We start from the raw sequence: 12,881 nt of genomic DNA on the forward strand, positions 1-12,881 counted from the left end.
GGAATCATATGATTATCAAAGTATGTTTTGACCCAAATAATGAATGTGCTACATGTTAAATCACTCATTTTCTCCATAAGGCTCCATAGGCTCTGCAAAAGCATCACCAACTTGGCTTCCTATTTAACTTTCTCTGCATCATTCTCTTTTCTAAAAATGTAACTGAGATACTTTAAATCCAATTTAAATAAAATGCTTTTTTAAATTCGTTTATTTTTATTGAAGTAGATTAATGAACAGCCACACTCTGATCACTGTTGCACTGTCACCGTCCCCGCTGTTCCTCACTCTTTGCATGGCGTGTAGCACATCAGAATGGTTTTTGCATACACCTTCAGTTTCTATATACATTCTCTTATTACCTTAGCTATCAGTTTTTAGTGAAAACTATTTAGGAAAACAGGCAAGGTTTAGAGTTAAAGCAGTGTTAATGTGCTGCTAATCATATTTAAAGGTTTGTTTAATGACAATAAATAAACCTTAACATGGGGAAGACTTGAAATACTGATATTCTCTTCATAAATTATCACAGCAGGTAGAAATACAGAATGAAAGAGACAGGACGAGACTAAAATGTTACAACAAGTGTTTGCTCAAGAAGAACCTCCGCAGTTTCTCTTGAGGCCATCTCCTTCCTCCCTCATGTTGCCTTGTACATGCTCTGTTCTAGTCTATTTTCCTGTCTGCTGCACACAAATGCTCTCCCTTTCCCTTTCTCTCTCTCTCTCTCTCACACACACACACACACTTAAGCACTGCCAATAACTCAGTCTTTCTTCTCCACTCCCTACAGAGGAGCCCCAGACTGAAGACAACACTACAGACAAGAAGAAACCAGGTAAGAGTGGCTGAAAAAAAAAAATCAATTCATTCATTAGGTGACACTAAATATAAAATGAAACTTAAATATTTAATAGCCCCATCATTGGCTTGTTGTAGCGGTGTGGGAAAGGATGAAGACAAGAATAAGTCAAATAATCAGTGCTGAAAAAAAAAAAAAAAAAATACACTTAGCACTGTAAGATGTACCGAAATTTGTGGAGGCAATATCCATACAGAAATGTTGGTGGTTAATGTACAGAAACATCTGCAGAAAATGTACATTGTAAACTACTCCTTAAAGGCAACATATATAAAGAAACGAGTCCTAACACACAGCTGTGCATTAAAATTAACAGTTTGAAATAGTGCACATGCTAAAGTATTCCAGAAATATGTACAACCTCATTTGCAAGGATATGTGCAGGCATATTTGCTGATCTTGTATATCGATGGAGATAAAATTGTGCAAGCAGAGCAGATAAATTACCATCTATAAAGAAATGTGGTAACACATTTAGAGAGTTATCTCCAGGCCACGCAGGTGTGCATTGTTTGCTAGGGCCTAGATAAATACTAATGGAAGTAACATACAAACACATGCATACAAAACACTCCATGAAAAGGGTTTTAAAAACGGACTTAAATTATTATCAGTATATAAAATGTCTCTTGATCCTCTTATCATCACCTGAATTGCTTTAATAGTGACTCAGCCTATATCCACTTCATCAAAGCTTTTATATTTGCTGTTCTAATCACCCAGTGTCTGGTAGGTCTTTCCTGAGAAATATCCTCACACATCACAGGAAATGAGGCTATGCCTTACACATTACAGTTCAGCTGGAATAAACAGAAGAATTTTGCAACTATTAAGCAGCTAAATCGATATGACAAAGGCATTAACAAAGACCAGGCATATTTCACTGAATACCGGTTCATGGTATGATAACCAGTGAGTTATCAAAAGAATCCACATAGGCAAAACAGTCAGTGTCTGAGAACCGCTGATGATTTAGGAAATTGAAACACTTGCAGCTGTCAAACTCTACTGGAGCTGTGCTTGAAGTATTTCAGTGTGACATCACACTGTTATTCTTTGGGCTGCTTTCCATGAGAATCAGAAGAACATACCACAAATAACAAAATGGAGCAAAACGGCAATACATACAAGGTATGTGAATGTGGCCATTGTTTTCAGGTGATTTTTCCTTTATAGCACTCTATAGCAGCACCAGGCCATGATGCTGAGGGTTGGAGGTCTGGTCCAAGATGGAGCTCAGTTCGAACTTCATGAATGTTTCATGTCTGCATTGATTCCTTTATTTGATTTTGATCCATCTATCTGCACAGATATCGATCTGTCTACTGAATTTGTCCTGCTTTACTGTCTTGACAGGCCAGAGATACTTCCAGTGCGTTTACGTCCCTGGTAAAAATGCACAGTACCCTTTACGACCTTTGGCACCAGCGATGACACCGGCCATGATGTCCCCTGCCTTTAGATCAATGTTGGATCAGCAGAGAGCAGCCAGGGCTGCCGGGCAGTAGCACACCCTCTCGCCTCATCTCTGCCAGAGCTGCATCGCCCCGTCCAACACAGGGAGATGTCAGAACCTGCGGAATCTGTAAAATCTGTCGAGAACCAGAGACTAAAAAGTGAGAGTGATGAGTGGACAGAAATATTTAGTTTTTTACATATTTTTGTATTTATTTTCCTTCTCAGTGGTTGAGCTCCTGGGGTCATCACCGATGTGCAGTTTTCCTCTGTCCTCCTTTTGCTGGTGCTTTGCTGCAGCGTTTTAGCCACGCTCATCTTCGCTGCTCTTAGTTTTGCTTGGTTTTTGATTAACATAACCATCGTACTACAGAGTTGTGCTTTGTGAATATTGTAACTCCATGCAGTGTACATAATGCATATGTTTAGTCAACTGTCTATAACTGTCCATTTTCTGTTTACACTGACAAGTCTATTGCGCACATCTGATTTGGAATAGTAACAAATAAATAAGAAACAATTGGAACTAAAACTAAGTTTAATGGTGTCCTCCATTCAAATGAGATCATAAAACCAAACACCTTTAATGTTATACAGCCTGTTTTGAATGTTATGCATACTTCTGATTCTTATTTTGGAAATAAAACCTTTGTCTGATGTGATCATGATATTAATCCTCAAAATATGTTGCACACCCGCAACTGAAATGACATGAAACAGCACTGAGTTATTTGTAACTTTTATTTCTAATCATTATTGCATTGATTTCTTTTCTGCCTTGTTGTTGCCATGAGCCGCGCCAGCTTGTGTTTTGCTGTAGCCTGCATCTGCAAAGGATAAAGGGAAGATAAAATGCAAATTACAGAAGGTGAAATCCCAGGAGCTCCCACTGTTGATCTCAACAGCCTCCCTCTCTCTGATCAGGAGTGTTTGGATCCACACAGTGTGTTTGATCAGTGTGCGGATGCATTTAATGGCACATTAATTTTACCAGCGCCTTGTACAAAGGTAAAGAGGAAGACAACCTTGTTAGCTGTAAAACTGATAGCAATATGCTACCTTGGCTTTACACGAGCTACGTTTCCATAAACCATTCAAGAGAACTGCGAGCAAATTATTAAATGCCACAAGAAATAAAGTGAATTAATGTGCATCGCCATAAAATCTGCCAATGCAAATAAATCTACAGGATTGTGCACAAACGGCCAAAATCTATCATTATAACTGTTGCCCCATTCACCACCTCAAGCGAGCATGTTTTTTAGTTGCTTTTGTGGGGTTTTGTCTGACATTTGCCATTTCCAACAAGCTTTATTTTTTTTTAATTTGATGCAGCAAAATGTACATAGAAAAGGGTTAATGAAAGACAACCAGAACATGTGTTTCACTGACCTGAAAACGCACAGAATTTTTATCAGTTTGAAGGAATACTGATTTTTTTTTTTCTGGTTGTTTTTCATCACCAAAAACTGTTTCTACATCTGTTTTTCATTGTTTTTCATTCATTGCCAGGATTGTTAACAGGACTGCCAATTTGTTGCAAAGAAAAAAAAAACCTGGCTAGGATTAAAAACATTTTTATAATCCATTTGTTTAAAACTTATATTTTTGTGTAAAGTGGAAACATTGATATTACTTCTCATCCAGTCTTTTAAGCATGGACAGCTCTCTTTCTCTCTGAACCAGAAACCACAGAATAAGCATTTGAAGGCAGATTGTCATTAGCATGTAAGTATGCTGAAATGCTCTTCATTCTACACACATGTAACCTGGACAATAAGGTCTCCTCGGCACCTTCAACCTAAGCAAGTTAATGAGCAATTACTCTTAATTTACCAGACAAATAAGGCATAAATCTCTTCTGTTATCAAGATATAATGAAATGAAAAATACCTGATCTTTCTCTTTGGAGAGCTCAAAGTTATTCTCAGGTTCAGGTTGTACTTGTGTTTTTCCTTCTGTGGGAGAGAGTTGCTCATATTCATGTTACCCTGGACTGTAATTGCTACTTGACCACTGTGGCTTCAGTACATGCTGTCCAAGTCACATGCTGTGAATAGCCTGTCAGTGTGTGAGGCCACAGTGATGTCTATAGATGTCTATAGATTCCTCGGTTTCTGTGGGTGCAGGAAAACATGTGGCCTTCATTCTAACTAAGCAAACACGTTTCTCGCCAGGTGCTCCTCCAGCTACTGGAGGAGCTCGGACTTGGTTGATTAATATTGTGCAACCCCAAGTGTTAGCATTCCTCACTGAAACCGAGGAGTGCAGCCTGCCGTCCTCTCTAGCAGTGTGCTCGGTTTCAATGAAGTGAATGAAAAGTTGAAGCCATACGTTGCATACTCTTGCTTGTTTTAAAATGAGGTAGCCTTCTGTTGAAAAATAATGAGCACAGCAAAGAAGAGTCCCTCCGGGGGCCCCATTACCATCTGACAGGAGATCACCTCGTAATGGATTAGTCTGCTTATTACATGGCTTTACCTTATGAAGGACGTCAAAAAAAAAAAAAAAAAAAGACAGAAAATAATCATGGATCATTTATGACGGCTTTAGCCTACAAGCTAAGATAAAAAATCTTCATCACATTCATTTGTAGAGCTGTTTCCACAACACCATCAGTAGTGAAAGCAAAGAAATTACAATAAAACAGTTTTTAAAGGGCGGGGCGTGCCATCGTGTTTAAGTCTCAGGTTGCCAAGTGGTTTTCAATGTAACTAGTATGCAAACATCATCCCACCATAAATATCAGCAAGGCTTCACAACAGTAATTTGGAAAAAAAAAAAAAAAAAAAAAAAAAACATTATGGCAATTAGCTTGAAAACAGTCTGTCATTCAGAAATAACTGCAGAATGCCTTAACTGACCAACCAGGTGTCAACATAGCCATGTAATAATAATTATTGACAGTGCTGTCACCATGAACACGCTAATCGCATGGGATTATTTTACTTTAGCTTAATAATTGCATGGTTTTTGTTTATTTTTGATGCATCGAGAGGAAATTAAGTGTCATTTAAGCAAAATTCATGCTAAGAATTGCGAAACATAAGAACTGTTTTAAATTGCAAAATATGGCCTTGTAAACATATAATGAAACATGATTAATCATGATTAACTACTGATATTCTGAGATTGCAATTTAAAACTAATGTCATGTATGGATGTCAAGTTATTACCCACTTTATGACCTATGATCTTGAATTCCTTGTAGTTAAATTGTGTTAGTATGTTAACTCAGAGGGAGGGAGGTCTGCTGTTGTCTGTACAGGACAACCAGGCTAAGATATGACCAACTGTGTTCTTATGAGACGCTGTGATGTCTGCTATATTGGGGGAAAAAACGTTTGTGTCACATACTGCTAACATGGGAGAAATTAAAACAGTATATCGACACTTTTCATTTCAGTGACCTCACTCTTTCAGTGAGTGGCTCTGATTTTGAACCTGCCTTTATTATTTGCAAAAAGTGTGGCTGAGCATTGCCAGCTATTTCCTCTTTTTGTCTTAGCGAACAGAAACCTTGATGTCACGTGGGCTCGGACAAAAGGCATTAGGTCACCTGCTGAGTGCTGCTGTTGAATTAACCATAAAGCATACCTTATCGACTTGTAGTGGCTTGAAACCACAGACGTGCTGTGCACTCAACAGAAGGCTCGATGCGTGACTCGAACCACAGACTTCAATCCATAATCGTGTCCTTTCCACGAGGCTGTAATTTAAATGTTTTGCAGTTCGAGTTTTTAAAAGATTACTGGTCCAATAATGTTAATAGTTGGAGATTTTGGATTTCTGCTGAGAAGGCTTTCAGAAGCCAGGTGCTCTGATAGCAATGACAGACTTGGTGAGGTAGGAAGTAGGCCAGAGGAAAACCACGGACGGCACCTACAGAGAGGTGTGCATTGTTTCCATTGTGATAAAACTGTGAGTCTGCAGCCTCCTCTATCAGCAGGCGAATATGACACTGGTCTGGTTGTTGCTCTGCGCTACCTGGAGGCCGTAAAACTCACCCTAAAGATGCACTGGTGCACACCAATAAAACTGTATGTATCACTTTAATACTACGTCCCATCATAAAACATCCTTCTAGACTAAAAGACAGTGTATATAGCTGTGTTTTCACACCACTACATCCCTGATTAGACATAAGACATGGATGATTTTCTCATGAACAGCTACTACACTTTTTCGTCTTTGTATTGTCTCTTATCTGCAACTCTACTGAATGGGTACATACACTTGAAGCAACAAAAAACATGTCCTTGTACTTATTTCATTTCAGGGGCATGAAACTGTAATTCTTATTTGTAAAAAAAAATAGTGTCACCGTCATGTCTTACCAGTCTTGTCAGTTTCCTCAGTCAGAATAGCCTCCTCAGAAAGCATTGTGATGCAGAAACCTTGTTTTGTTTCCTGTTGAGCTGCATGCTACTACGTGCTGTTAGAGTGAGTAAAAGATTATCTTGTTTTTTCTGAACACGTCTTTGTGTTCGTCATTGTTCTGCTGACATACAGGGTGATAAATTTGCGATAAAAAGCTCTTCAGTAACCTGGACACTGATCTTTTGGGCACCAGCTGCTAAAATACAATGAGCGAACGACTATCAGCATCACTTTGAGAAACACTTTGACGTGACACACAGTGTGTTGCTCAGGCATAAAGAGAACCAACCAGCTTTCACTGTGGCCGTCACCTTTACAATGCACCTGTTGCCATGACATTTTTCTTACTGTTTCATGAAAATTATTATCCGATTCATGATTATGAAAACTTTCAAGGATTTCTTTATTCATGACCATAATGCAGCCCAATGCTAAATAAGTCAGTTCTGTCAGCTCTGCCAGTTTTGGCCTAATTTACAGTATAAATGATTTAATGGTTGGGCCTAAACTATCAGCTGTCAGCATGGATTGCCTATATTTTAGCAACGGGTAAACACTGGGAAAAATATGTGTACAGTACAGGCCAAAAGTTTGGACACACCTTCTCATTCAATGCATTTCCTTTATTTTCATGACTATTTACATTGTAGATTCTCACTGAAGGAATCAAAACTATGAATGAACACATGTGGAGTTATGTACTTAACAAAAAAAGGTGAAATAACTGAAAACATGTTTTATATTCTAGTTTCTTCAAAATAGCCATCCTTTGCTCTGATTACTGCTTTGCACACTCTTGGCATTCTCTCGATGAGCTTCAAGAGGTAGTCACCTGAAATGGTTTTCCAACAGTCTTGAAGGAGTTCCCAGAGGTGTTTAGCACTTGTTGGCCCCTTTGCCTTCACTCTGCGGTCCAGGTCCGGTGACTGTGGAGGCCAGGTCATCTGCCGCAGCACTCCATCACTCTCCTTCTTGGTCAAATAGCCCTTACACAGCCTTGGGTGTGTATGGGGTCATTGTCCTGTTGAAAAATAAATGATCGTCCAACTAAACGCAAACCGGATGGGACGGCATGTCGCTGCAGGATGCTGTGGTAGCCATGCTGGTTCAGTGTGCCTTCAATTTTGAATAAATCCCCAACAGTGTCACCAGCAAAACACCCCCACACCATCACACCTCCTCCTCCATGCTTCACAGTGGGAACCAGGCATGTGGAATCCATCCGTTCACCTTTTCTGCGTCTCACAAAGACACGGCGGTTGGAACCAAAGATCTCAAATTTGGACTCATCAGACCAAAGCACAGATTTCCACTGGTCTAATGTCCATTCCTTGTGTTTCTTGGCCCAAACAAATGTCTTCTGCTTGTTGCCTCTCCTTAGCAGTGGTTTCCTAGCAGCTATTTGACCATGAAGGCCTGATTGGCGCAGTCTCCTCTTAACAGTTGTTCTAGAGATGGGTCTGCTGCTAGAACTCTGTGTGGCATTTATCTGGTCTCTGATCTGAGCTGCTGTTAACTTGCGATTTCTGAGGCTGGTGACTCGGATGAACTTGTCCTCAGAAGCAGAGGTGACTCTTGGTCTTCCTTTCCTGGGTCGGTCCTCATGTGTGCCAGTTTCGTTGTAGCGCTTGATGGTTTTTGCGACTCCACTTGGGGACACATTTAAAGTTTTTGCAATTTTCCGGACTGACTGACCTTCATTTCTTAAAGTAATGATGGCCACTCATTTTTCTTTAGTTAGCTGATTGGTTCTTGCCATAATATGAATTTTAACAGTTGTTCAATAGGGCTGTCGGCTGTGTAGTAACCTGACTTCTGCACAACACAACTGATGGTCCCAACCCCATTGATAAAGCAAGAAATTCCACTAATTAACCCTGATAAGGCACACCTGTGAAGTGAAAACCATTTCAGGTGACTACCTCTTGAAGCTCATCGAGAGAATGCCAAGAGTGTGCAAAGCAGTAATCAGAGCAAAGGGTGGCTATTTTGAAGAAACTAGAATATAAAACATGTTTTCAGTTATTTCACCTTTTTTTGTTAAGTACATAACTCCACATGTGTTCATTCATAGTTTTGATTCCTTCAGTGAGAATCTACAATGTAAATAGTCATGAAAATAAAGAAAACGCATTGAATGAGAAGGTGTGTCCAAACTTTTGGCCTGTACTGTATGTCAGACAGAAATAATGTATTTAAGTTTTATAGATGCTCAGTTGCTGTAATGGCACAGAAGGACAGTATATGTTTTTTGAAGGCTTATGAGAGAAAGTTGTCAGTGGTTTCCTGTGGCCTTCAGCGTTGTTACCACTGCGACTGAATGTAATTTCAGCTCCTCTACTCATTTTCCGATCCGCCGGTGTTTATTTGGTCTTTCTCAACAGTGCCATAGTTATCCTGGGCTTGTTTCAGTGAATTAGCCTAATTGATCCATAGCGTGGAAATGTTTCAAAAGGAAGAGTCATTTGTGGAGCTTGGGGAACATGATTATGATGGTGTAATTACAGCAATTAGGGCTGATTAATTTCTGAAGGTAGGCGCTATATTAATGTTGTTTCGGAAACAATATTATCAACAGAAGAAATATTGTTTGGGGTTGTTTAGTTTTTTTTTCTTTTTTTTTAGGATGATCTGATATTTTGTTAATGATTTCTTATGTATTATGCATGATTGTGTAATTTGAACAAAGACATCAAATCATTTTTGTGTTGTCATTCCTCGCACAACAGAGCCTCTCTCTAGGGTAGATTTCACATTAGCCTTCAGTCAGAGAAACTGTGTAATGACTGTGGCAAACATCATTTATATCATTTGTTGCATTCTAAAGACTAATCACCTCATCAATACACAAACTGTGGAGTTTACTGAAAGAGAAGAAAAGAAAATTCACACTTTTTCACTTTATTTCACTGTTTGAGCTGTTACAGGTCAATGTCATCATAACTTTGGAAATATTTATTTTATTAACCGCCAACTTTCACAAATGGGTGGGATTGAGCTGTCTATTTCAATGATAATGAATTACAAACTGAGTACAATGTAATGTCACTGTCCATTTTTGGGAGTACCTGCTGTGTAATATGTAGAATATAATAAACAACATTTTTGCGCCATAACTTGAATAAATCTACTGTATGTAAAAATCCAGGTTGTCCCTGTGCTGTATGTGGATCTATTAACACATCTACTGTCATGGCTCTAATAAAATTAATATGCCTGGGCGACTGATTTTTTTTTTTTTTTTTTTTTTTTTTTCCAGTGCATTGAGTTTGGACTGGTCCCTCTGTCTATACTAGTGGTTTGACACAATTATGAAGGTTTTATCAAGGACTTATGAAAAAGTTATTATTAAGACAAGACAAACACATTAGGGGAAAAAGAAGTGCTGTTCTGAGCAATGTACAAAATATTAAGAAATTTCTCAGCACTATCCATCGCCCTAAATAGACATCACATCAGTGAAAAACAAAAAAAAAAAAACAAACAAACAAAAAACAACAGCCCCTAAAAGAAAAGAAAATGAGAGGAGAGTTTTTCTTTTATGTTCTCACTTTGTGCAACCGGCTAAAAGTTTCAAGTTCTGCCTAATTGGCGACTGCACTGGAGATGATCAAAAGGCTATCTATCTGTGATTTAAAGCAAGCACTTATGCAGCCCTCAACAACTGAGTGTCAGAACATCATTACTTTTCACAAAAAAAAAAAATAAAAAATAAAAAATAAAAAGGAAATTCTGTATGTAAAAAGGCGAACTTAATAAACTTAATTTGTGCAATAAGAAATTTGTGTTGATGTTGCGGTCACATGTAGAAGCTGATAGAGATCGTGGATAAGAATATCAAACCATGGGATGAAAAACTTCACTATTGCCCTCCTGACAAAGGGCAGTGGAGCCATATTCATGCTCCTCTCTCTCTAATCTAATATTTCTCCTCCAGCTCTGTAATGGAGCGTATAAACTGTTTCTTTCCCGGAGGTTTTTCCCGCTATCACTGTTGGAGCATCAGATGTCAGAGTTAATCCTGCTAACCCTCCTCATCAGTTCCCACCAGCAGAGCCAGCAGCCTGCACACAGTGACTAGTCTGGTTAGCCAGTTTCCATTCACACACACACACACACACACACATAGAAACACGCACACATTACCTGCCCACAGTTTAACATCAGTGTAGGAACAGGGAGAATAGGGAGATCAACAAATTTCACAATGCTGTTAATAGTTTTTATGATTAATTACCATAGTAATCAATCATATGTGATTTATTTTGTTTATAGAAATTATGAACCTCTATGGGCTGCAGGTGAAACTTCCTCACTCACCTGTGGTTAGGAAAAGGTGTCGAGCTGCTGTAGCATGTGAGGACAAAATATAGAGGACAAATAATAAATTAACCATTATTGTCTGTTCATTAAAGTCAAACTTAAAAAAAAAAAAAAAAATCAGATTTGTATTTCTGCAGGCATTGTGATGGTAATCCAATGATGATTTCACTGTGCATGTGCTGTCAGGTCAGACCAGTAAGACTGACACGTGCTGGTTCTGGAGCGAACCCAATCATTTGACTTGGATCTAAAATACAGTTAAAAATGTGCTATTAAGTTGATCACATGCATAGATGTTCATTCTCTTATTGATAATCTGTTCAGTTTGTTGCTCATGACTTTGATAATTGTGGCGGTAGAACGGGGACACGCAGTGGTAGCCGACGCCATTAAATTTTGATGAGAGCATAATATCTAGTGTGTGGACTATTTTTCTGTTTTTCACATGATTATATGTCCAGCACCAACAATTTATCATTTGGATGAGCACACTTTCGCAAAATTTGCTGCAACTAATGAGGATCCCAGTACACAAACAAATGAACCAACAAATAAAACAAGGCTTTTGTGCCGTTTGCCTCTAGGGGCACTAGGAATGAGAATTAAGGAGTGGGGCTTTCTAAAGAAAACTGTTGGCGACCTATAAGGAGCTGGAGTAGATCATGGACTTTATGTGACGTCTTGACTGTGCGTTATCACCCAAATGTGTCACTCATGTCATATCACTGCCTCGCTCTAAGGTTACATATCTTTTGGTCATTGACACTAGTCACCGTCTGCAGCTAATGGGATAAAAATGAAAGAAGTGTAGTACAAATCCAGTGGGAATTGGAGCAGCAAAATAAAGAAATTGACTCATTGGGTTTGATTCTATTTTTGTCATTCTGTGTCATCCTGTTCTGTTCCGAGTTGATTCAATTAGAGTTATGAATGGCTCCGATCCAGACTGCAGGGCACCTAATGATAAGTTGGTGTAGGGGAGCTTTGCAACACACGCACACACACATACAAGACAGAGAGGGAGAGAGAGAGAGAGACTGGTGGACAGAAAATTAGACCTTTGCAAAAGACAAACAAGTATAATGACACAGAGGAAAAGCATTCCCTTGTATTCACTTGGGCGATGTGGGAAAGAGATCCACAATCTAAACTGGAATAATTCAAATAAACTGGGAGGTAAAGCAGCAACAGGTGTCATGCAGCCGGAGCAGCACCTCTTCTCATCTTCTGCTCGTGTTGTTTCAGATTTTTATGTTCATATTTGGTTTAGTAGTAATGTAGTAACGTAATAATTTCTCACTTGTTTGTACAAATAAATGTGCCTTTCGCTGCTCTTTTTCACTGTTTTATATAACACGACATGATTCAACCTATTGCCAGTTTTTATATTTGTCAGACTTGATGCTCTGTTTGGAATAAACCTTTTTGCAACAAAGGTGATAGTGAATCAAGTTGCTATTCAACAAATATTACCATCATTACAGGGTGGTGATGATGTGGAATCGATGGGAAAGTGGCTCGACACACTGAAACACAAGAGACACATGTGAACAGTGAGAAAATCTACATGTGTCCGTTTTTATTTTTGCTTGTTTGACTCGGTTACATAATGCATTTCAGCAAATTGTCTTTGAGGACTTTTAAACACTGAACACCTGCTAACTCAACAGTTTTTTTTTGTTTGTTTTTTTGTTTTTTGCTCCTATAATATGTCTGCTTTCCATAATAATGTAACAATTCCATTTTCAGTTTGGTCTCCCTTCAGCCCCTACTATAAATATACAATCAAAGAACAGTTATATGAAAAAAAAAAAAAAAAATCACCAACTTAAAGTTAAGCATTCAACATGAGAGTAAGAGA

The 12,881-nt window shown here is 38.7% G+C and overlaps 1 protein-coding gene across 1 annotated transcript in view; it reads left to right on the top strand.

Moving 5' to 3' along the window:
* trdn (triadin) overlaps positions 1-2,897 on the top strand; it is a 38,946-nt gene extending 36,049 nt beyond the window's left edge. Inside the window, exons 30-31 of the mRNA XM_030047845.1 lie at positions 794-838; positions 2,219-2,897. Of these exons, the coding sequence (XP_029903705.1) occupies positions 794-838; positions 2,219-2,370 (197 nt within the window). The 3' untranslated portion in view covers positions 2,371-2,897. The remainder of the gene's footprint in view (positions 1-793; positions 839-2,218) is intronic.
* Positions 2,898-12,881: the final 9,984 nt, after the last annotated feature.

Source organism: Myripristis murdjan, chromosome 24 (genome assembly GCF_902150065.1).
Source record: "Myripristis murdjan chromosome 24, fMyrMur1.1, whole genome shotgun sequence".
In the NCBI taxonomy this organism is placed as follows: Eukaryota; Metazoa; Chordata; class Actinopteri; order Holocentriformes; family Holocentridae; genus Myripristis; species Myripristis murdjan.